Source organism: Triturus cristatus, chromosome 1_1 (assembly GCF_964204655.1).
Source record: "Triturus cristatus chromosome 1_1, aTriCri1.1, whole genome shotgun sequence".
NCBI classification, from domain to species: domain Eukaryota; kingdom Metazoa; phylum Chordata; class Amphibia; order Caudata; family Salamandridae; genus Triturus; species Triturus cristatus.
Window position 1 is genome coordinate 139,542,992 of NC_140579.1, and position 24,443 is coordinate 139,567,434.

At 46.2% G+C, this 24,443-nt stretch overlaps 1 protein-coding gene across 1 annotated transcript in view; it reads left to right on the plus strand.

Moving 5' to 3' along the window:
- Positions 1-24,443, plus strand: part of WDR46 (WD repeat domain 46) — a 73,671-nt gene that overhangs the window by 15,618 nt on the left and 33,610 nt on the right. Inside the window, exons 8-12 of the mRNA XM_085620437.1 lie at positions 4,771-4,921; positions 5,654-5,789; positions 9,882-9,981; positions 10,527-10,680; positions 11,804-11,951. Coding sequence (XP_085476563.1) covers positions 4,771-4,921; positions 5,654-5,789; positions 9,882-9,981; positions 10,527-10,680; positions 11,804-11,951 — 689 coding nt within the window. The remainder of the gene's footprint in view (positions 1-4,770; positions 4,922-5,653; positions 5,790-9,881; positions 9,982-10,526; positions 10,681-11,803; positions 11,952-24,443) is intronic.

Consider the following 24,443-nt stretch of genomic DNA (forward strand, 5'->3'; position numbering starts at 1 on the left):
GGATGGGAAAGAACTCCCAGGAAGCTTCCCCAGGACGTGGTGAGCTACATGGTGGCCTTCCGGAGCCAAATGGCTAAGTTGTGGAAGCAAGCTTCTGACAACTTGGAAGCCAGCCAAGCAGTGATGAAGGCGTGGTATGACCACAATGCTCACCCGGTGGAGTTGGAGCCTGGCCAGAAGGTGTGGGTGATCGAACCAGGAGAGCTTAGCGCCCTCCAGGATCGCTGGTCAGGACCCTTTGAGGTGTTGGAGAAGAAGGGTAAGGCTACCTACTTGGTGGACCTGAAGACCCCTCGTCAGCCCCTACGGGTGCTGCACGCCAACCGCCTCAAACCCCACCACGAGAGGCCCGAAGTCATCTTGATGATGGTGACTGACGGAGCAGAGGACGCGGAAAGCGAGCCTCTCCCCGATTTGTTTGCGTCTCAAGAGAAGGATGGGTCGGTGGAGGGAGTGATTCTCTCCCCATCTCTAACTCCTGAACAGCAGGAGGACTGCCGCCAGGTCCTGGGGCAGTACTCTTCGTTGTTCTCCCTTGTTCCGGGTAGGACTCACCTGTGCGTCCATGACGTGGACACAGGAGACAGCCCACCTGTGAAGTCCAAGATCTACCGGATGTCAGACAAGGTGAAGGCCAGCATTCACAGTGAAGTCACTAAGATGCTGGAGCTAGGAGTGATCGAACCTTCTAGCAGCCCCTGGTCCAGTCCGTTGGTGTTGGTACCAAAAGCTGCACCACCGGGTGCCCAACCGGAACTGAGGTTCTGTGTGGACTACCGGGGACTGAATTCAGTGACCAAAACTGATGCTCATCCGATCCCTAGGGCGGATGAATTGATTGACCGGCTGGGAGCTGCCCAATACCTAAGTACCTTTGACCTTACTTCTGGGTACTGGCAGATCTCTTTGACTGATGGAGCAAGGGAAAGGTCAGCCTTCTCCACGCCCCATGGCCACTACCAGTTCTGTGTGATGCCCTTTGGGCTCAAGAACGCACCTGCCACGTTTCAGCGCCTGGTAAACCAGATCCTCACCGGAATGGAGAGTTTCTCTGCTGCTTATCTGGATGACATAGCCGTCTTCAGTAACAGCTGGGAGGATCACTTGCGTCACCTGCAAGCTGTTCTCCAGGCCCTGAGACAAGCTGGATTGACGATCAAGGCCAGCAAGTGCCAGATCGGGCAGGGGTCGGTAGTGTACCTTGGACACTTGGTGGGTAGGGGAGCGGTGCAACCCCTCCAGGTGAAGATGGAGGCCATCATGGCCTGGGAACCCCCCAAGACACAGACTGAGGTCCGAGCGTTTCTGGGCCTCACGGGATACTACCGCCGCTTCGTGAAGGGATACGGTACCATCGTAGCCCCCCTCACGGAGCTCACGTCCAAGAAACAACCTCGACGGGTAGTCTGGACGGAGGCTTGTCAGCAGGCCTTTGTGAGATTGAAGAAAGCCATGTGCGAGGCCCCGGTCTTAAGGGCCCCAGACTTTTCCAAGGAGTTCATTGTCCAGACAGATGCATCAGAACATGGCATTGGGGCAGTGTTATCGCAACTCAATGAAGAGGGTCTGGATCAACCCGTGGTCTTCCTATCCCGGAGACTACTTCCCAGGGAACAGAAGTGGAGTGCAATAGAGCGTGAAGCCTTTGCAGTGGTATGGGCTCTGAAGAAGTTGCGGCCATATCTGTTTGGCTCGCACTTCCTAGTTCAGACCGACCACCGACCCCTTCGTTGGCTGATGCAGATGAAGGGGGAGAATCCCAAGTTGTTGAGGTGGTCTATTTCCCTACAGGGAATGGACTTTCAGGTGGAACATCGGCCTGGAGTGGACCACGCCAATGCAGACGGTCTCTCAAGGTATTTCCGCCTTAGTGATGAGAACTCCCAAGGGGTTGGGTAGCTCTCCCCACTTTCAGCTGGGGGGGACGCGTGTTAGACCTGTCAGCCCTTTGGGTGGTCCCTCATCATTATTTAGTTTGTCCCACTTTTGCCTCAAACCCTGTTTGAATTTTTCCTTTTTGGGAACCACCAGATTTTTTAGTGTTACTGCAGATTCAGGGAGCCATTTTATCTACCCCTGGAACTTCTGTCTGAGGGCCTGGAGCACAAAATGGTGGCCACCTGTGACATCACCAGCACCCACTGGAACCTACTAGCACCTTCCAGAACATTCCAGAACCCTGTGACAGTTGGAGGCGGTTTAGAATGTTGGGAAGCTAAGACAGAGAGTTGGCAGTTGGAGCTGGCAGTTGGCACCTGACTGGTGAAGAGTGAGCAGCAGAAACCTGAAGGAGGAAGGAGTGAGGCAGCAGGGGTGGAAACTTGTGCCTGGAGTGGGGTCCATAAACCCACCCTTGATACTAGTCCCTACTGACTGAGCCCAGCCTGGAGCCCTGTGTGGGAAGAAGCAAGAAAAACCAACTTAAGGACCTGGACAGCAGGAACAGGCCTTAGAATCCAAGAACAGCAAGATCCTGACCTGGATACGGGTTTCCCTGGAGTCCGACGTCGAGTAGCCTGGAGACCTGGAGCCCGAGGTGGAGAAGCGGCGCTGACTGGAAAAGCAGACGTCGTACCCGGAGCCGCCAGAGGTCGAGAGAGGGCGCCGACGGAGGTCGTGAGGAGTACCAGAGGTCGAGGAGGAAGTCACCCGAGGTCGAGTGAGCGGCGTCAACGGGGGAGTGAAGTCCGCCCTCCGGAGTCGCCGGAGACCGAGGTGAAGCGTGCCGGAGGTCGGGAGTGGAGATCGCACTCCGGAGTCGCCGGAACCTGAAGGGAATGGTGCCGGAGGTCGGGAGTGGAGGTCGCACTCCGGAGTCGCCTGGAACCTGAGGAGAGGAGCACCGGAGGTCGGGAGTGAGGATCGCACTCCGGAGTCGCCGGAAGTCGACATCGAGCCAAGGCCGGCCGACGTCATCGAAACTGAGGTCGCCATCGGACCGGAGCCGCCCGAAGTCGACATCGAGCCAAGACTGCCCGACGCCATCGAATCGGAGGTCGAGATCGAGCCGAGGCCGCCGACATCGAACCGGAACCGCCTACCGGCGTCGTCAAGAACTGACATTGTGCCGAGGCCGCCGACATCGAACCGGAACCGCCTCACGGCGTCGACACGACTCCAGCGGCGTCGGAGCTTCAGAAAAAGGGCAGTAAGTGGAATAGAGGGCGCCAAAGGCCCTGTGGAATCCTAAGAGACTACTCTAGGGGTTAGAGAGGTGCTGGAACCAGCTGGACTGTGCCAGGGGTGAGCTGAGACTAATTTAGAGGGGTTGTGTAGAGTGAGAGAGCCAGGTCTCTGGTATTCCCCCCTTGATCTACCTCAGTTTAGGCCTCAGCCTTGTCCAAGCCAGGGAGTAGACACCCTCAAGCCTTCCACATCCCCACAAGCTGTGCCTGGGCCAAATCAGCCCATAGTAATCTCAAATGTGATCTGATTATATGAGTGTCACTGTCAGCTTTAATTATTTATTGAGGGCACTGTATTTATTGTATTTAACCTATTTATTGCTTCACTGTATTTATTGTTCCACAGTATTTATTGATGCACAATATTTATTGGTTTGCAGTATTTATTGCCTCAGAATATTTAATTGCCTGTATGTATTGCACTTATATTTATGCCTTCCTTATTTATGATCACCCCTATTTATTGAATCATTAAGACAGTATTTATTTGACCTGCACTATTTAAAAGCCTTGTATATTGTGATTGTCTTATTATTCATCTAATCAGCAACTAAGAGAAAAAGAAGATAAAGCAAGATATTTTCATAATTTTTACGGTGTAGAGTCGTTTTTGGAACGGATGCACGCATGGTTATTGTATGGGTATGTCGTATGCTTAGCACGGTGCCTTAGCACGGTGCCTGATTCCTGACCACTCGAGCCAAGCTACCACTGTATGTCCTGGAAAGACTCCGTTACCACCAACCCTTTCCGGTGTGGGAGTGGAGTATTTCCAACAACCACAAAAAGAGTATTACTATTAACTGTAAAACTCGGGAAATCCACTGGACTCTCTGCACACGATACCTCTTTTTGGTATGGTATATAGAGAGCCAGCTACCTACAATATATTTACACAGTGGTCAGACCTGTCAATATAAAATGCCCTTTTTATCGGTTACGATCCCAGATCTCATTTCCATCTAGTTAGTTGGTGTATAGGTCTTTTGTCGTCACCTCTGGGTGGAGGCCGACGTGGCCACCTGACCAAGATTATTTGTATCTGTGCTCTTCTTGTTCTCCTTGTGGACTAACTCTATTGCCCTTCAGGTACAATCAATAGCTGCTGGGCACTTCTCGTAGTGCATGTCCTAGTCATCTCATCCCAGCTCGAACTTCCATAATAGCTTGTGCAGTCATTTGTTTTGCAGCTGTTTCTTCAAGCCCATTACATTTACTATTCTCCAAACCCCTAAAATATCATGTCTTGTGCCGCAATGATTGAGATTCATCACATCTCCAGCAAGCCCAAGTGACTTTTGAGAGCTATAATCAACTCCATTACTTGTCCTTGTACCTATCCCTACTCTTCTGTCGCAGTTTCATCGGCTAACATTATTAAGTGTATCCTTTTACCCTCCACTAAGGAAATGATGCTGTATGGTTTGGTATGCAATGTGTTTATGATTTTATATTTCATAGGCGTGTTTGAAGGCTTCTTTGCATGATAGCAACAAGTGGTTTGTGTCGCAGGTTGTGCTGATGCTGTTTAAGGTGAATGGACACACCTGTTGGCCCTGGTGACTTACGTGCTTCCCTCTTTCAGGTGGTTGCACACCGAGAACATGTTTGCTGTGGCACAGAAAAAGTGGCTGTACATGTACGACAATCAAGGTGTGGAGCTGCATTGTGTGAAGAAGTTCAACGATGTGTTGCGCATGGAATTCCTGCCTTACCACTTCCTGCTGGCCACTTGTGTGAGTCTGCTGCTTTCAGGGTGGGCGGGTGGTAAGTTCAGGTGGATCAGGGGTGCGGCCTCTGTGCTCACGTCCCATTGGGAGTGGGATTCTAGGTGTTTTGTGTGCACAGTTCTCTTATTAAGCCCTCACTTTAACATTGTACGGCCAAGAGGTGGCCATATGTGTATTCATACTCCTTTGTGCAAAAAAAGCCCTCCTCACTGTATGAAAAAAGTCGTTCGGAATGTTGTGTACAAATATATACAGTGTTAGCGTTTTGGTACCCTCCTATCCATAACCCTTGTTCTTCAGGCCTATGACTCGTTGAGTCCTATGATTTGTGTTTTCCTTTCTGTTGTCTAATATTTTGTATTTTCAGGTGCCAGTCCGTACACGCCAGTGCTTAATTTGTGCTGATGGTTTCCGGTGCTCAGCACCGGCACTTAATTGTCAGCACCCACTCTAGTGACAGTCAACCAGATGGTGGCGCTGTCTGTCTAATTTTGAGATGACAACGGTGTTTAATAAGTGAATATGTATTAAAAATGCAGCTCACACCTTGATTTTAGTTTCGCATGGCCTGGAATAGTCTGAATTGTCACACTTGTAGGAGTTGTTTGTCCTGTCATTGGCAGCGTTGGCAGGGGCAATGGGTGGTGCAGGCTGCAGTGACCTTGGCACGTTTTAAATAACTAAGCACTAATACACTTGAGGTAATGATTTTTAACCTCTGCCACCCCATCCCTTTAGAGTGCGACAGGTTTTCTGCAGTATCTGGATATCTCCATAGGGAAGGAAGTCGCTGCCATCTGTACCAAGTCTGGCCGCCTGGATGTCATGGCTCAGAACCCACACAATGCCATCATCCATCTCGGACACCATAATGGTGAGTTTCATCCTGTGGTTTATCTTCCATATTGAGGTTAACGGCTCCATTCAGCATGCTATAACATCTTCGTCCTCGTTGTCTTGATTCATCCTGCTATCTGTTCACAGTTACCCTTGCTGCTGATGGGGCCCAGAATAAATTGTTTATGGCCTATGTAGCCTTTATAATTAATCGGGCACCCATAAAGAACTCCTTTTATTTTCTACTAAAGCGTATGCCTGTAGGGCTTAACTGAATTTATACTTAAAATTGTCCAAAATTAGATTTTGGATTGGCTCAACATAGAACATTCATTCATGTGCCTATTCATAGATTTCCATGTGCCCCAATCATTTCTAAAATAATAGTTTGGGCATGCATGAGTTCCGTCATGCACTGTGATATTTGTAATATTTTTCAGAGCCAGCCCTAAGGAGGTTCAGGTTTTGAACTACCATGCTGGGCCAAGTTAATTACTCTGGTGGTTAGCTTGACAGTTCTAAGTCTCTCTCTGGAACAAAGGGCACTCGTCCACCTGTCTCACCATGGGTTCCCTTTGAAGTCTTAGAGGGGAGAAACCAGCTTTGCAGTGTCCGTGATGGAACGAAGCTGAGGGGAGAGGTCTTGATGACCATCACTGGATTCTGGCATTCTGGCATCTTTAAAAATTACACAATGCTCTGCAGGTGGACGAGCCAGCCTGTGGCCTGCTCTCAGTAAATGTCAGTCCGGAGTGGATGGGTGATGTGGGATCTCTGGATTGGGTAGTGATGCCCACCTACTAGCGTGTTCGCTGATGGACCTTTCCCTAAGTGCAAGGACACTGGGTTTGTCCATCTTGGGCTCTGTTGAACTCTGTCTCCAAAACCAGGGGCTCTGGCTTCCTAGTTGGTCTTTGGGAGAGTAAAGGGTAGACTTACTGGAGACTCTGAAGTAAGGGTGTCCCCTTCAAACCCTTGCAAATCATTATAACAATATATTGAATGAGGAGGCTCCAAGTAGATCTAGAAGGCAAAACGCCAAGGTGTCTGCACAGTGGTACAATAATTACATCAACAGAGAAGTCAGCTCAGATTGAGAGAACAGAGATGGAAACAAAACTGCTCAACCTTAAATCCATCTCCTTTCTGCCCTGAAAGAAGACCCTAAAAAGCATCTTTGAGGCCAAAGCCACCTATTTCAGACCATAACTAGACCAACTGAGATAGAACCAAGAGAACTTTGAGCTTATTCGGTCACAGACCAACCCACAGCTTTTCCATGGAGAAAATCAATAAGATAATTCATTCATTATCAAGAATCCCGGCTCCCTCCCAGTTTTCACTCTGAAATCCATCATGGTGTGGAACGTATCACTCCAAGAAAAACGGATTGGTATCACAAATACAAATCCATCCATTCACAATGAGACCCTGATTCCCTCTGGGTTCATCAGAGTACATTTGGGCCATCCCTCCTTCCCGGACACAGTTGATCAGTTGGCATATGGAGACGTCGCAGAGTGTCTGAAAATGGGTCGTCGCACTGCTCCTAAAAACATGGGAGCCAACCCAGAGGACAAAGGCAATTTCCGCCAATAATCTTCAATTCCTAGTTAAAATTCTTGAAGGCTGCATTTCTGTTCAACTAAACAACACATGAAGGTGTTCAACCTGCTAGATTTCTTCCAGTCTGACTTAAGACCGGGTTATGGCACAGAAACAGTCATTCTTTAGATCGTAGACCATGTCATCCACATCCAGGATGAGGGAGACTCCTGCCTGCTCGGACTCCTGGATCCTCGACCTACGGCACAGTCAACCCCAAAATCCTACTAAACGCTCTTGTGCAGCTTATAGGGACAAGCTGGTTCTCATCCTTCTTAGACAACAGACACCAGCTTGTGAAATTGTACAGGCATCTAGCGGAACCGACCACCATGGTCCAAGGCTTTGTTCTCTCCCCTGTTGTTTGTTTTTAGTCTGTACATGGAACCTCTAACCACCGTCTTAAACGTGTGAACATCTCCTACCACCTCTACGATGAGAATGTGCAACGTTATCCCAAAGTTACATCTTTAGAGGTGCTCCTTCAGCGTAACCAATTCCTCGCAGTTATCCACGCCTGGTTGTCTGTCAATCAACTAAAGCAAAATTCTCTCAAGATGGAATTGTTCCACTCCTCGCCCCCTTTCTACACCTCAACATCCATCCAAAAATTATTAGTCTTGTTAAGTGTGATAGACTGTGACCTGTAAATCATTGGATCATTGGATGCCTCAAATCCCTCAAGATCACCATCGACAAGGAGTTAAATCTTCAAGTACCCTTGAAAAACAAGCTAGACTTAGCCACCACGGATGAAAGGTTTCATGTTTAAGACTTCAAACAGGTGTACTGGTTCTAATCCTCTCCAGGCTGAATAATGTTAGCGTCCTCCTTGCGGGTATTCCCAGGGTGCTCCTGGCCTCCATTAAAGCAGTCCTGAATTCTTCTGCAAGTCTTATCTCGGGAGCAAGACACTTCGATCATGACTCCTCATTGCCCATCACCGGCTCCCTCAAAGCATCTTCAAGGGTGTCTGCATTTCTCACAAAGTCCTGATTAGGTCCCTCCAGAATACTTGGCTCAAAAGCTCACACCATCCTGTGGATGCCACGCGGAATGCAATCACACTCCTTCTAGAACTACTGAGGTTCAGGAAACTAAAAACAAACTCTAGCTCCTTTTCAGGAAGCTCTCCCAAAATAGCGCATCGCGCCCACGGATTCACACCAATCCCTTGTTTGAGTCTTTCACAAGAGAACAAAAATTCCTCCTAATCCAGAGATACTTTTATGATGTAACTTCTGCCATATCCCTGCACATTTAGGCATCTGAATCCCCTGCATGCCCCTGGGACGGATGTGGAATCTGATCTAACACCAGCCTGTTGCGCTTTCTGAATGATGTATGTAACCAGCTACTCCACAGCTTGGGATGGTCCCTGCACTCAGGTTCTCCCAGTAGTACTTTATGCTTTGGTTGTGTTTTGTGCCTGATGTCTTGGCCATTATCTGAATATGGAATGGAATGCAAGTAACTTGCAATTCCACGGCAAAGCGCTCTGGACACCCTGGGACCGATTTTGCACTATAGTAAACTCTGTAAGTAAATAAATGAGCCAGTTGTGGCTCGATTTGACCTAGGAAAGGGTACCCCAGACTCCTGCTCTCCCTCCAGCACTTAAACTCCCCCCTAATGGGAGAGACCCAATTCCCTTTTCCATCGGACTTTGCTATTCCTTTTCATCTTCCCTTGAAGTCTGCACACTTTTTGATTTGCCCTCCCCAGACATGTTCCTGTGTCTCTGGCTACTGACTGCCCACAGGTGAGAACATGGGCATTCAGTGCCCCAGGGAATGGTTAGTTATTAAATGTACTGTTATGATTCATACCCTGCTACCCACCACTCGTACTAAGTGAACGGGGCACATGTCCATCGCAGTGAGTTGCCCTCATCTCTTTTTTTTCCTTTAAGAGTTTGTCTTCCTGATGTACATGTCCAGGGTCCTAGCTGTGGTGGGCATGTGTTTACCATCCTGCTTTTAAAGAAGAAGCGCAATTAAAGCAACTACAGAAGCAACGCAATATTGAGTGTTCTGTCTGTAGATGAGAGTTTATGACCGCAAGGGGGCCATTTTCTGACACATGGTTCCTGCTGCTGGTGTCTTAAAAGGTGTTTGCCATCAATTGTTCTCCCCAGATATTGGCACTCGCCTGCGCAGATGAGTCCTCTTGTTTTATGTAAGAACGGAGTAATTGTCAGACTCGTGGCTACCGCAGTCAGCATGGTTAGCCTCTTGAAGAGCACACGTTATCCGAGTGTTCTTTCGTAATCATCCAGTCGAACTATCAGTTTTGTTAGCTTTCCTCTTCTTGTCGCTGAAGCAAAGGATTTGTGGCTTAAAATAATCTAAAAATCAAAGACTATTTTTCTGAGAAGTCTGTGTAATACCAACACATTAGCCCCGCAACCCTCAAGACATCTCGTGTCCCCATTGATCCTTTCTCTGCCCATCCCCCCCTCTGGTGTTTTCCTGTAAGGGCTTCCTTTTCAATTTCTAATGTATTCCATCCTCACCACTGGCAGGCACAGTCTCTCTCTGGAGCCCGAACCTGAAGGAGCCTTTGGTAAAGATGTTGTGTCACCGTGGACCTGTGCGGGCCCTGGCCGTTGAAAAGACTGGCACGTGAGTCAAAGATGCATCTGGCATTATTTTGTGGGCTTGTGATTTGTGGGATTTGTACCTTGGGGCGCGTTATGGGTCAAAGGAGTGAGGTGAACATGGAGACAACAAAACTGGAGCTATAAAGGTTCTGTGCTCATGGTGGAGAGATTAATGGAGGTGGCTGCATGGATGGGTGGAGGGCTGTCACTTGGGAGGTGTTGGAGGTGGCAGTGTAGGGAGCCGTGTAAGAGGAAAGGTTGACAGGCGTAGGGAAAGTCAAGGGTTCACTAAGTGTAAGAAAGAAATTAAATAATTAAGAGAATTGATGTGTGGGTTAATCTGGAATATGAAGTGGCAGGTTGGCTGAGGAGGAGCTCCCTTGAGTCCCAGCAGGGGAGCGAGCGTGGATTAGGGGCATGCATGTTTTATATGCACGGTGGCATGCACAGTGCGATGCGCGGTGGAGTTCCCTATAAGATGCTCTTGAAGTGAGAGGGTCTCCTACCATGAGGGATAGTAATCTGTTCTTCCTCCGTGACCCTTCCCTTCCGCTACTCCCCTCGCAGGTACATGGCCACCGCAGGCCTGGACAAGAAGCTGAAGGTGTACGACATACGCTCCTACAAGCCTCTGCATTCCTACCTCATCCCTGGAGGCGCAGGACACCTCTCCTTCAGCCAGAGCCTTCTGCTGGCTGCGGGCTCTGGCAACGTTGTACAGGTATTGGTCTGGGAGGTGGGGTTTAGGCTTGATCTCTGCATCGTGTACTGATTAAAGGGGCCATTCTTAGATTTACTACTTTCTGAAACTCACAAACATTCTTCCTCCCATTTTGGAAGGGCAGTTACTCCTGGTCGTTTACTAGGGGAATCCACCATTTCCAGGGTATGGAAGGGCGGATTAGAGTGTGTAAATACCAACAGACATACACGTTTGTGGGAGTTCAGAAACTTACAAGGCTACCATAGCCTTGCTTCACCTGCATCCCACCCCTTGCGTGGTAGTTGCTACTTTATATTCCTTCACAGTCGTGGAAGAGAAATATGCAGTAGTAAAACGATTTACGCATGCTAGGAATCCCTTTTAGGAATTCATGGCCTTGGTAGATTACTTTTTTTCCACCCTAAATGTACTTTTTGGGACAAAAATTGCTTTTGTGACTTGAATTCCAACATTTCTTGAGAGGGCTTTAGGCATTTCCTTCAATTTATGTGGTCAAAGTCCAGCTCAATCAAGCTTTGCTCTTGTTTTTACAATAAACGTAAAAGATAGCATACAAGCTTTTGTGCAAATCAAAAACTTCTTCGGTTTGTAGAAACAAATGTACATTCATTGGCGCGTTTTATCATTTTTAAGCTAGGGGCACTGGAAATCTGTATCAAGGATGACTGAACTATGCAGCAAGAAAAAGTCAAATCATTTGTGTAATTTACCACATTCTGGGGCAGTGTTACTTTGCTATTTTAAGGCACAGCAAAACTGCATGGGAAAAGATGAACCCCCATTAGTGTCAGTTTAATATCACAATACACCAATCAGTAACTGTAAGGTGGCAGTTTAATCTTTGCAAAGCATTCGCTTCTGTATACCTCTGTGTATGAAGTGCTTCATCTCTTGAGGGCCCTGCTCATTGCAGAGTGGCTGATGGGTAAGAGGTGCCGACCTCTGTAGCCAGCGGTGTGTTTGACAGGGTTGTTCCTGCAGGTGTAAGCAAGCGCTAACAAGTCACAGAAAGACCACCCTGTGCCCTCATACAGACAGAGAGAAGATCTAAGCCCAAGTGATGTTTCTAAGGCTGGCACCTGGGTAACTATTTCCCCATACTTTCTCTTCTGTATTCTAGGTTTATAAGGACATCCACCTGAAGCCCCCGAAGCAGCCGTACATGACTCACGCCCTGCGGCAGGGGGTCCATGGACTGCAGTTCTGCCCTTACGAGGATGTTCTTGGCATAGGGCATGGGGAAGGCTTCACCAGCATGCTGGTCCCAGGTAAGAGGACATCAGGATTACCACTCATATTACTGCAGCCTCCCCTGCTGACAAATGCAGCATGGCATGTAGATGTCACATGAATGATAAAATCTGGGCCTGTAAGGCCTGTGTAACCTGAAGCCTCCGCCTGTGAAAACTTTGTAAACTGTCTATATGATTCTTTCTGGGCCAGTGTCTGCAGTCTCTTTGCAAAATGTCTCCCACATACTAGCCACGTGGCAGTGAGTATGTGTGGCTGTAGCAGCAGTGTAGTTATACTTTGGTCAGAATTTCCTTAGGAAAGACATTTTTTGTTTTTTGAATACCTTGGCTCTGTTTGACAAATCCGCACAAATCCTTTAAAAAAAAAAAAAGTTCATCCACCTCAGCTCCTTTATAGAAAGTCTTGCAGTGATACATTATGCCGGAACTAGAAAAAGGGGGTCGGGGTCCCAAAAGTCTGATTTTCCCATTGGAAAGTTTGGTGCTCGATGCAGAGAAACATATCTAAAGGGATTAGATTTGGTATAAATCCGTACAGCCATTTTCTAGAAATTAGTGTTTAAAGAGTGGCTCGGGTAGTGCATGGATTATAAAGTTGGGCACATCTGGAGTGTTGGTGTTTAGATATGCTCATATCGGCCACTTTAAAGGGGGACTAGTCAATACGGATTAGTTGGTCACAACCTTAACAATATGCTGTGGTAGCTATACATGGTCCCTGTGTCCTGAAAATACATTCAATATATAAGGAGGCAGGCTGTACACACCCTTACCCCAAAAGACATGTAGGGCCCCCCCACTTGATTGACTGACCACAACATGAACAAAATACTCACTCTGCCCCCTTGTATATATTTTTAACTAATTTCCAGGACTTGGGGACCGCCTCATTGAGTCCTGTTACGGCTGTTCAGGTCCTACCAGTCAGGATTGACCAGTCCCCTTTAAAGAGGACAACCAGAGCAAAGCTGGGCATGCCCCAACCAGATAGTTGTTGTTTTTGTAACCTTAATTTCTCAAAACGGCTAAACTGATTTACACCAAATCACAAAAAGTACGCTTTGTGGATAAGAATCTGGCTTATTGGCAAATGAGGTATAATTATGTTCCTGTATCATCAACTAAAATTCTCTGATAAGATTGCAAAGGTAAATTGCTTTTTGGGACTCCTCATTTTTTTCACATTCCCGCTTGACTGATCATTCGAAACACTTTCCAGGAAGGAGCTGAAGGGAATGTACTTTTAAAATAGTTTTGTGAAGGTTCGTCAACTGGCACCAAAGTTCTTATCAAAACAAACCCCCCCCATGCAGCCTTTGTGTCTATGGGCAGCTGTCAGGAGGCACAAACGTGTTTGGCGTGTGTTTGTAAGAACGTGTGGTAGTCCCCCACCTTGTTGTCTCTGTGGGCTCGCCTGGTATCTTTGTTTATGTACAGAATGTCAGTCTTCTGTTATGTTATATATGCCCTCTAAATCTTAAGCTTGCACTTTGAAGAGGGTTTATGGTGTTGTCGACCGCCTATGTCTGAAAGCTAGAGAAGCTCCTTTAGTGTTAACAAACCTGTTCTTAGGTGTTACTTTGTAAGTCACTGTGCTCTTCTCTAAGACTGAGCGACACGTTGGCAACCTGTGTCAAGTAGCACAGCCTGCACATCTGCTTCGAAAGAACAAAGGGATTTTGAGCAGAAGATAAGATACGGATTGCAGTTGGCGAGAGGATAGATATTTGTTAATTTTAGGTTTTAAAAAAAAGGGGCCATTTTCATGGTTTGAGCAGAATGTACTGGGATTTAAAGGCAATATACTTGAATATGGGGGGCAGTAGGTGAGTGGAATAAGGCATGAATTATGTGTTATCAGATTTGCTCAGCCTGAGTACACACCAGGAAGCTGGTCCCACTGGAGGGAGCCCGACATGTGGTTCAGAAGGCGTGAAAAGCCATCACCTTGTGTTTATACAACAAATGAGGGAAACTCCACCTAATCTGACATGGCTGAAAGAAGCCGGGTCACCGTATTCGCAGCTGTATTCCGGGGAGCACGGATTAATTCTGGATTGACTAGAATACCCGAGTTGTGAATGACGGGGCATTATGGGTGCGCGGTCACATGGAGGCAGGTCACATACTTCATCATCTAAAGCAACATTTTTCACTTGGTGGTGTTAAGTTTAAGATAAGATGTTTTTATTTATTTTTTGTTTTAGTTTGAACAGTTCCATCACTTGCAACCAGCAGGTCGGCAAGTAGCAAAGAAACTGTTAACAGAACTAACTACTCCTGAGGGGCCCTTCGCCCACCAGCAGCCCCCATCTGGCCTAGGTTTGCCAAGTCGCTACTGCTTTCTCCCTCGAGGCTTGTCTCCAACGCTTCTCCCGTTGAATGCTGATACTGTAGTGAGTGTACTCCTCGATGGAATCTGTCTGTAATTGTCACTTCCGTCTGGGTTATTCACAGAGCTTTGACGCAGTGTGGGCAGGAAGTGGAGACTCGATAGCACATCACTGGGTTCCTCAGAACACTAGTACTGAACACTGAGACAGTTGCCAATGTTTGTTGACATTAGTGAAGTGCCAAAGTAGGTGAACAGTGAACCTTTCCAATAGAGGGGCAATTTTCCATTATCCAACTTATTCGCTTTCTCAGGTGCTTTGTACCGGCAGATGAGAATCTTGTACATATCTCCTTTCAATTCACATTTCTTATTTCCGCATTAGATTTGTCAGAGGCTTTTCCCCATTCGTTATCGTTCTGCCTCCCATCTTTTCTGACCTGAGCTTTTGTGTGTTTATGCAACCAAGGTTCTCATTTATACAATATACGATACAGCGGACCTCATCCTTGCCAATGAAACTGACCTTCTAATTTTAACTGAAACATGGCTAAATGAATCATCCACCCCCATCCGTGACATATTAGTTCCCCGAACTACCACATCACAAGGCTAGATAGAATTGATAGGCCAGGTGGTGGTATTGCCTGCATACATCGGAACAACCTCTCTGTGAACTGCTCTATCTCCCCAGCACTCTCTTCCTGTGAATACTTGCGTTTAGACATCACTAACAATAACAAACCTACATGCTCACAACACTCATTTTACCACCCTCCAGGGAATAACCTCACCTTCTTCGAACACTTCATGAATCTCCTAGCCACAAACGTCAGACAACAAAACATTCAAATATTCCTGGGGGACTTTAACCTCCATTGGAATGATCTTGAGGACCCAAGGTTAATAGCCTCAAAGCTTTCCTATCTGACCTTATACTGTCCCAAATCTGTGGCAGCCCTACCCATGAAAAAGGCTCAACCCTTGATCTAGTAATTTCCAAAGTGGAACACACCCAGATTGAATCGATTATCCCCTGTGACTGGTCTGACCATCACATCATCACCTTCCATATCAATCAATCAGTCAAACATCTCTCTGTCCAACCCACGAGAACGAAAATCTGGAAGACGAACTTAAAAAAAATCAGTCCCAACCTATTTGCAACCTCTAGTCCCAACCTCATGTCCCCACCAGAAGGGTTAGATGAGGTAAACGATCTGACTAATCACTACTACTTCCACGCTATGAACACTGTATTAAACAACCTAGCTCCCCTACAATTGAAAAGAGTCCCTATAAAAAAACTCAAATCCCTGGTACGATGGTAGGCTAAATGAAGACAGAAGATCAGTAAGATCAATTGAACGACAATGGAGAGCCGCACCATCCTCTGCCCACCTCAAGTTACTAAGAAGTACTCGAAACTCATATTACAGAAAGATTAGATGATCTAAAGCAGACTTCTTCAGCAAACAACTAGACCAAGCCAAGAATCGCCCCAAAAGGCTATTCGAACTAATCAAATCTCAATCTAAGGTTCCCTCCCATTCGCCCCAAGTTAATCCTGACACTCTGCCCACCTGCGAGGAATTTGCCTCCTTCTTTACAACAAAGACAGAAACATAAAGATAGACCTGCTTAATGATCTATTATCCCATACCGACCCGCATAGGGTCTCCTCACGGTCCGTGCTAATGACCCCTCTTAGTGGCTCGGCAAAGTTCGACCGCAAAAACAACGCAACCTGGGCTTCCTTCAACACCTATAACGAGGATACTATCCTAAAAACGCTCACGGCCCTGAATCCCTCCAATCACTTCTCTGACCCTCTCCCAGCAAACCACCTAAAAGACTTCATCCCAATACTAGTACATCTATGGACAAGGATTATAAACTACTCTCTCCTGCAAGGATCCATCCCAGATATCCTTAAAGCAGGTCAAGTTTCCCCCATTTTAAAGAAGACCTTGTTGGACCCATCAGACCTGAATAACTACCGCCCAATATCCAACATCCCCACCTTGGCCAAACTGCTAGAAAAATTTGTTCACACACAGCTTAGCAGCCACATAGACCACTACAACTTGCTCAATCTATTTCAATCAGGTTTTCGTGCAGGGCACAGTACCGAATCAGCCATGACCCACATAATTGATGACGCATTAAAAATTCTGGACCAAAACAAAGCCTGCTTACTAATCCTGCTTGATTTATCCTCGGCCTTCGACACTGCCAAACACGACAACCTATTCGATCTCTTGAAACACAGAATGGGACTATCTGGTCGGGTCCTAAACTGGTTCATCTTGTTCCTTCAAAACAGAACACAAAGTTTCAAGGTCTGTCAATCCTTATCCAAGCCCACCCCACTCACTTTAGGAGTACCACCGGGATTGTCCCCCTTTTTAACCTGTTTATGGAACCACTCACCGATCTTCTCTGCTCCTTGAATGTCCATTATCACATGTACGCAGACGACACACAACTATACATTAAGATCAACTCACTAGAGGACAACTCAAATCTCCAAGAAACGCAGATCTGGTTGGCCTATAACCACTTAAAACTAAACACCCTCAAAACCGAATTACTCTTAATCACCCCTCCCAACTAATCAACAAACATCCTCGATTGGATGCAACACCTAAAAGCACTCAATGGTCAACCTCATCATCCATTCAGCGAAATCGCTGGGAATAACGCTGGACAATAAGCTAAATATGCAGAAACACATCGGCATCGCCACAAAAGGAGCAGACTTCTAGATGAACACTCTGAGGAGTTTGAAACCCTTCCTGCCCGCAAATGACTTCAAACAGGCAGTTCAAGCTCTTGTAATCCCCAGAATTGAATATGGGAGTATCTCTCTCTGCGGCCTTCCCAGATCTACGACGGCCCCTCTAAGAGCCTCAATCAACGCAGCTGCGAGACTCATTACAGGCTCCAAAAGAACCTGTCCTATCTCCACTGACCTTCGTGCCCTTAACTGGCTACCTTTTGAGGCCAGAATCCACCTGAAAATAGCCTGCATGACACACAAGGCACTCCATCATAAAACCCCGAGATACGTAGCTGAAAACTGACACTATCGGGTGGCAACAGAACCACTAGGAGCTCCTATAATCTTCTACTGAAACCACAACAATTTACCAAGAAAAAAACATACAACCGGTCCTTCTCTGGAATGGCTCCTAGGATTTGGAATGCTTTGACCCCAGAAAGGAGGCAGAACCCGTCCACGGCATTCTTCAAAAAAGAAGTGAAAGCGATTCTCTTAGCCAAATTCACTTGACCCATCTATACAACCTTGTATATACTTGCCATTCTGTAATAGCTATTACTGCTGTATTACTATAACCTATATTAATTTTGTGTATTTCTGTCACCCATATTTGCCCTGTAAAGCGCTTTGATACCCGCAAGGGTCTTGTTCGCGCTATACAAAACCTTCAAAATAAACAAAAATAAATAAATACAAGATGGAACCCAAGTGCTTATTGTGTCCGCCACTCTTCGCCTGCTCCTCAAACGGTGTGAGCTTACGCGACACTACCTCCCTTTCTGTCAGATTCATCACTCAGTGGCAAACTTGTAGGTATCTAAACCACTCTAGTTAAATTCTCTTTTCAGCCTTTCAAAGCATTTAGCGTCACTCCCTCTAAATTATAAGCCCCACATCAGACATCCACATTTAAAGCCATCACTGTTCAAATCCAGTGCGAAGTTGGTTTTTTTGCACCAGAAGGAAGTGTAGGTTGTGACGCCCCTGATCTTCCCAGTTTGTCCCATACATTGAGTGTCGCACCCAGCAACGGAGAAGAGTAAAACTTCACTTTCTGTGTTTATTGTCTAGCCGCTGACTTTTCTGTAGGATGCCCCTGCAATGGTGTGGTCTATAAATCACCATTGCTTGTCAGCTTTCATCTTCCTGCACACTGCCAGGAAGCATTTGTGTGCCCTTGGGAGTAACCAACCAGTAGCAGGAGCACCAATCCACCCTGGGACACTGGAAGATTGTCGAGTCTAGTAGTTGCCACTCTTGCTTTCCTCTCTTGCCATATAAAGTTTAAACAGTCTGAGGATGGAGGGTGGCGGTGAGGGAGGGTTTGGAACAGACAGCAGATCTTGGGGAGGACCGATATCTTTACTGCAGCATTCCTGCAGAGCAGTGACAAGTAGTGTATGTGCCACCATTGCCCCTCTTTTCTAATTGTCGGCAGCATCACTGGTTGTTTTAAGCTACAAGCTGTGCCATGGATGGGGCAGTTTAGATTCCTTGGTAGGTCACCGCTTTAGTGGAAGCTCATACAGGCATGAGGACAAAGAGGGCCAGCATCCTGTCAGGATGGGTGCTATGAATCAGGGCTTCAGACTTTATTATGATGGCTTTGAATTCAGAGACTGTTCTATATTCCTCCAGTTCTGCAATCAAACGGGACGGGGAACATTTTAGATGTGTGATCAAGAGCTTGATGCTTTCGCCAAAGATTGTCGTTTTGAATGTGTTCATGACTTGTTGGATTCCCCAAAATCATCAAGTCCCAGTATTCCAGCCTCTGGGAATTCGAGAGGTGATAGTGGGCAATTTAGCCTGTAATCCTTTGGATTTCAAGGACCTGGGAGTTTGTGGGTTCACTGGTAGATGTGCCTGTGGATTTGATAGCTTTCAACCGAGTATGGAATCTTGGACCAAAACCCAAGAAGTTCACCAGTCATTTCCTAAATCTCCAGTTCAATCTGTCAAATGCCATTTCCGCATCAAGGGAGAGGTGCAAGCCATACCGTCACCTCAGTTGGACATTCTCACCAAGTTGTGGGACTTTCTTCATACAGTAGTCACTTGTGTGACCCAAAATGAAGCCGACTTGGTTGGGTGCCCCACTCCTGATATCATAGTCTTGTCACTAAAATGACTGTGAACCGTTTAGTATGAGGTTCAGGGCAGATTTTGTTCTTGTCGGCCCAAGCTGAGAGCAGTATGTTCCTGGTTTCGGAATTGGTTATATGGAAGGGAGCAGCATAGGGTTAGATATGTTTTCCTGATTCCCAAAGGAGTTGAAGAGCCTCGCTAGAATTGGGGTCAGGGGCCTGTAAAATGTTTTGTAAAACAGAGATGTGTAGCTATCTGGTCAAAGCGCTTTCCCTCGTACAGTGGTAACAACCTCCTCTATACCTATAGCTTCTTACACGGTCTTTGCCTGTATTCGTCACTCTTTGTCCCCAGTATGTGTGCATGTAAGATAAGCATTGGTTATTTTGCTATACAGGCACTAGTCTGCCTGCTCTCTTACTCGAGGCATAACATGACGGCTCCTGTTCAGCCCTTTTGTCAGTATGTGTTTTGTTGAGGCGTGACGACGCTAAGACGAAGATAACCTGTGAAAACACCTTAAACCTATCTCGTAGTGCTGATATCTGCATTGCTTCTTAATCATTTCCTGTCCTAAAATTTCTAAGCGCTACCTCAATCCCTGCTTTGAGAGCTGTGTCAAGGAGGAGGTAATCATTGAATTGCCAATTCGACCCTTGTCTTTTGAGCCCAGGTTTCGAGTGCTTTACTGTAACGAGGAAATGGTCTGAGAAGCTACTTGGCTTATTGTTGGTTTGGTGATTTGGGGTTAAAAACTGTTATTAGCAAGTGATCATGTCCGGCATAAGTATGACGGGCTAACATGTTAAATGATAAGCCTGTGTAATTCAGGTTGTGAGCCCGCCTGCTCATTGAAATGGACCATTCCCTAAACGGTGTCGTGGCTGCACCAGACTCCCAAATCTGAGTACTGTGCGATCATCCCTTGTACCGTGCATCTAGATCAACCGCCCCCTATAATGATGTCTCCTTCCGCTACCTTGAAAATGTCTGAGATGGCGAGTTTCTTGAAAAGTTCTTGATTAGTATTTAGCCAATATATAACCATCAGAGTCTCAGAATCCTATATGAAAATCACTGTTGAGCATTGAACCTCAAATTCTGCCTTTTGGGGCGTCCTGACGAGAAGTATTTATTAGGGAACCACCCAACTTCAGTCCACTCCAATCACATTTGAGGAAGCTGGTTTGTTGGAGAAGGCAGCTCTCACCACCCAGTGCTTCCAAGAGGTTGTTACTAATCAGGTATTTTGCTGTAGAGCTAGTTCCTTTACAGTTCGGCTTAAGATGTTTACCATTCTAAATAGATAACAGTACCTACAACATCACAAAGATGGGAGTCCCTTTGTGTTCTGTGCGGGTTCTGGCATGTGCATAATGTAGTTTGTGCAGTGAGGTGTGTGTGTGATGTAATCTGCTATGCGCGGTCCATATCATCCATCCTTGTCCTGTGTCCTGGATCCCTCAGTTTCTGACGGAACATAAAGGTGACCATTCATTCTCCATTCTCCATAAACAAATTTCATTCTGACCCTGTATAGAGCGGTGATAGTCAGCATCTTTGCCCCTGGTGTTCCTTTGTTTCTCATCCTGCCCTATAGAGTCCTCTTATGCCCCACCCCCGATGACCTTACAAGGGTACAGCCTGGACCAATCTCTGATGTAGTTCTGTAAAGGTGGTGCCTGTGCTGCCTCTTGTGTTGACCGCTGTTGGTTCTGGTTTGAACTTTCCCCAGATATTGCCTCTCCTAACCGCTATGTTTCAGGTTATATGTAGTGTTATCTTGGCCCAAGAGCATTCGATTATGTTATAAATCTTATTAAAGATATAAGATATTAAGCGATTTGCAAACAATCACAGAATATTGAACCGTGCCCGGGTTCCCCAGTTCCAAAGTGGGAGGCTCTAATGGCTAGGCCGCATTTGGTTTATTCATTTGATATGTTCAACTCCAGCAGAGCTGCAAGACTTTATGCTGGGAATCCGCTCCGTATCATAAAGTACTCGGTCACATAAAACTGAAGGAATAAAGTGAGGGGGATTAGTTGAAACTGAAACATAAATGGCAGAACCCTGATGGACTGCTCAGCAAACTTCCTTCGAGGGAGGAGTCAAAAGAGGTTTTGACTGTTGTATGGTGCTGAACACAAAGAAACCGAGAAAACAGAATCCTATGGGGATAAATTAAAACCTGTGGTTCAATTCTATGATTAAATGTTTATTTGTATATCGGAGTGTATCTGATTTGCCAACTAGTCAACATTATTTATTCAGAGTGCCAAGCAGAAAGATACTTTTAGATTTTCCTTTAAGTTTCTGTGTCTCTGGAGAATATACATACATTAAAACGGTAAATAACAGTCACCCCGCATGTTGTTAAAACGCGGTCGCAACAACGACTGCATTGTAACAACGCATACCATTACCCCGCAAGTCGTTACAACGACTTGCGGAGGGGGGAGAAGGTGTTCGATTTAAAATCCAACACCTTCACTACAGTCCGCACAGACTGCGTCCCCCTCCGCAAGTAGTATGCGTTGTTACAACGCGGTCGGTGTAACGACCGCATTGTAACAACATGCAGGGTAATGGTATGCAGGAAAAAGAGGCATATTCCATTAAAACACATCTGCACCAGGCATACAACATAGCTAAATTACACCAATTTTTTTAGGTCTCGCCTGGCGTTAGCAGCCCGCATGCACTGGACTCGCCATGCGAGGGCTTCTTGGAATCGATATGATTCCAGAAGCTCGCTTTCTGCTCCGCCCATGTTTTGCATTGGTGCGTGTCATTTTGCGTCACAAATTATGCAAAACCGGGTGTTATGATTGTCCAGGAGGCTTTTTGGTCCCTCCTGGTTACCACCCGGTTCGTTTTTGACCCCGCCTGCCGGGATTGCATCTTTTACCGACGACGGGAGACAGTGTCTCCTAATTAGCCGCTAAGCACTTTTTTCTTTTCTTACTGACCTACTCTCACTGCAGGCACAACGCACTTTTTTGTTCTCATTCGGCTTTGGCAAAGACAGCCGCATGTTTATCTTTGCATCGCGCTTTCACTTAAAGTGAAAGTGCGATGCAATTATAAACAAGCGGCTGCCTTTGCGCAATGCTGAGAGCTTGTGTTTTTACATGGTATGGCAGCCATTGCATATGTATATACTATAACACTAATAATTGCAGTGTTAAAGGGCATTGTATATAGGTAGGTGAGGCAATTATCACCAGGCAGTACTCGACCATGAATTAACTTCAAATAATGGCTGACGTTAAAGTGAAAGCGCCGTGAAGATGTAAAAAGTCAGATATTGGAGTATGAAGCGCTGCGGTTTGTTTAAAGTGAAAGCGCTATGGAGATCTTAAAAGGCACACCCCGGAAAGTGTAGTGTTGTGGTTTGTTAAAGTGAAATCGCCAAGGAGGTGTAAGGAGCATGTTTTATTTAAGTGTTGCATTGGCATAGGCACAGCCCTGATACAATGATGCGGAGCGATAGGTTAGTGGCCAGCCAAGGCTTCTTTTGTCTCTTATTTTGCTGCCTGGTGTTGTTAAAGGGAAAGCCGGCGAAGATGCAACAAGTCACATTCCACTAATGGAAGTGCTGCAAATTGCTAACGTGAAAGCAGCATGGATATTCAAAAAGCCCCATACCAGAGAATAAAGTGCTGCGGTTTGTTAAAGGGAAGCGCCATGAAGATGGAATAAGTCACATACCGGGAATGTAGCACAGCGATTGTTAAACTGATAACGCCAAGGATTAATTAAGAAGTTATATATCAGACAATAATGGTGTGATTTGTTGAAGTGAAAGCGCTATGTAAATAGGAAAAGTCATATAGCGGCATATGAAGCGCCGTGACCAGCTCGTGAAGTTTTTCAACGACTAGAAAGCATGGTAATTATGTCAGCGCTGTATTAAAAAGAAGCACAGCCATGATCTATCCCCAGCGTATTGGCTCGGTGGGAAAAAACAAACCCGAGACTCTAAAACATTGCAATAGGTACACAGAAGCTTTCCTGCTGTTTAGCGTTTTTTTGTAGCGCACGCACACATGTTCCATTAGATATTACGCACACACAAATGCACACAGTTGCCGATTGCTGCCTTTAAAATATTGCAGAAGCAGAAGGGAATAGAGTGGAGAGATGCGGCCCGTGTTGTTTCCTTTGTCTGGTATGGCAGGTATTGTATTGTATTTGCATATACCAATAATGCTATTACGCTAACATAACTGGTGTTAAAGGGCGCTGTATATAGATAGCTGTGGGGTAAAGCATTAGGCAAAACTCGACCATGAATTAACTTGAAACGATGGCTGGTGTTTACAGGGAAAGCGCCTCGAAGATGTAGAAAGTCATATAGCGAACTAAGAAGCGCCGCGGTTTGTCAAAGTGTAAGCGCTATGGATATTTAAGAAGGTACCCTTCGAGAATATAGGACCGAAATTTGTTAAAGTAAAAGCGCTAAAAGATGTAAGCAGTGATATATTAGAGAATAAGGACTGCGTCCTGTTAAAGTGATAGTGCCATGTATTTTTAGAAGTCACACACCAGTGAATACAGCGTTGGGACAAGCGTTTGAAGTTTTTTTAACACCAAGGAATATGTTATTTTTTCAGTGCTCTATTGGCAAAAGCACAAATATCAACTATCTTAGCTTCTATTGCTACGGCACAAAAAATTCCTCCTGCCTCGTAAACATTGCAATGAGTACACACAAGCTTCCTTGCTGTTTTCTGTCGCGTACGCACACATGTTCCATAGAATTACGCACACACAAACACACACCATTGATATTGCTGCCTCTAAAACATTGCATAAGCAACCAAAACGACTGGTGAGATGTGGCTTATATTGGTTTTTCGTACGAGATATGGCAGCGATTGTATATGAATACTGATCCTTGACATACAACGCCACGGCCACATCACCCCCCACCTGAGAAACCTGCACTGGCTGCCCGTCAACAAGAGGATCACCTTCAAGCTCCTCACCCACGCACACAAGGCACTCCACAAGACCGGCCCAGCCTACCTTAACAAACTACTTTCCTTCTACACCCCCAACCGCCAGAGGCTACTCAAGACCTGGCTGTTTGATCAGTAGTGTTTCCCCCCCCCCCCCCCCCCCCCCTGTGCCTCAAGACCCTCACGGGAATGTAGTGCGCTCTATAACTGTTGTTTGATTGATTGAATATACTGGTATATGCTATAGCACTAATGATTGTAGGGTTAAAGGGCGTTGTATATAGGTAGGTGAGACAAATATCACCAGGCAGTAATCTACCATGAATGAACTTGAA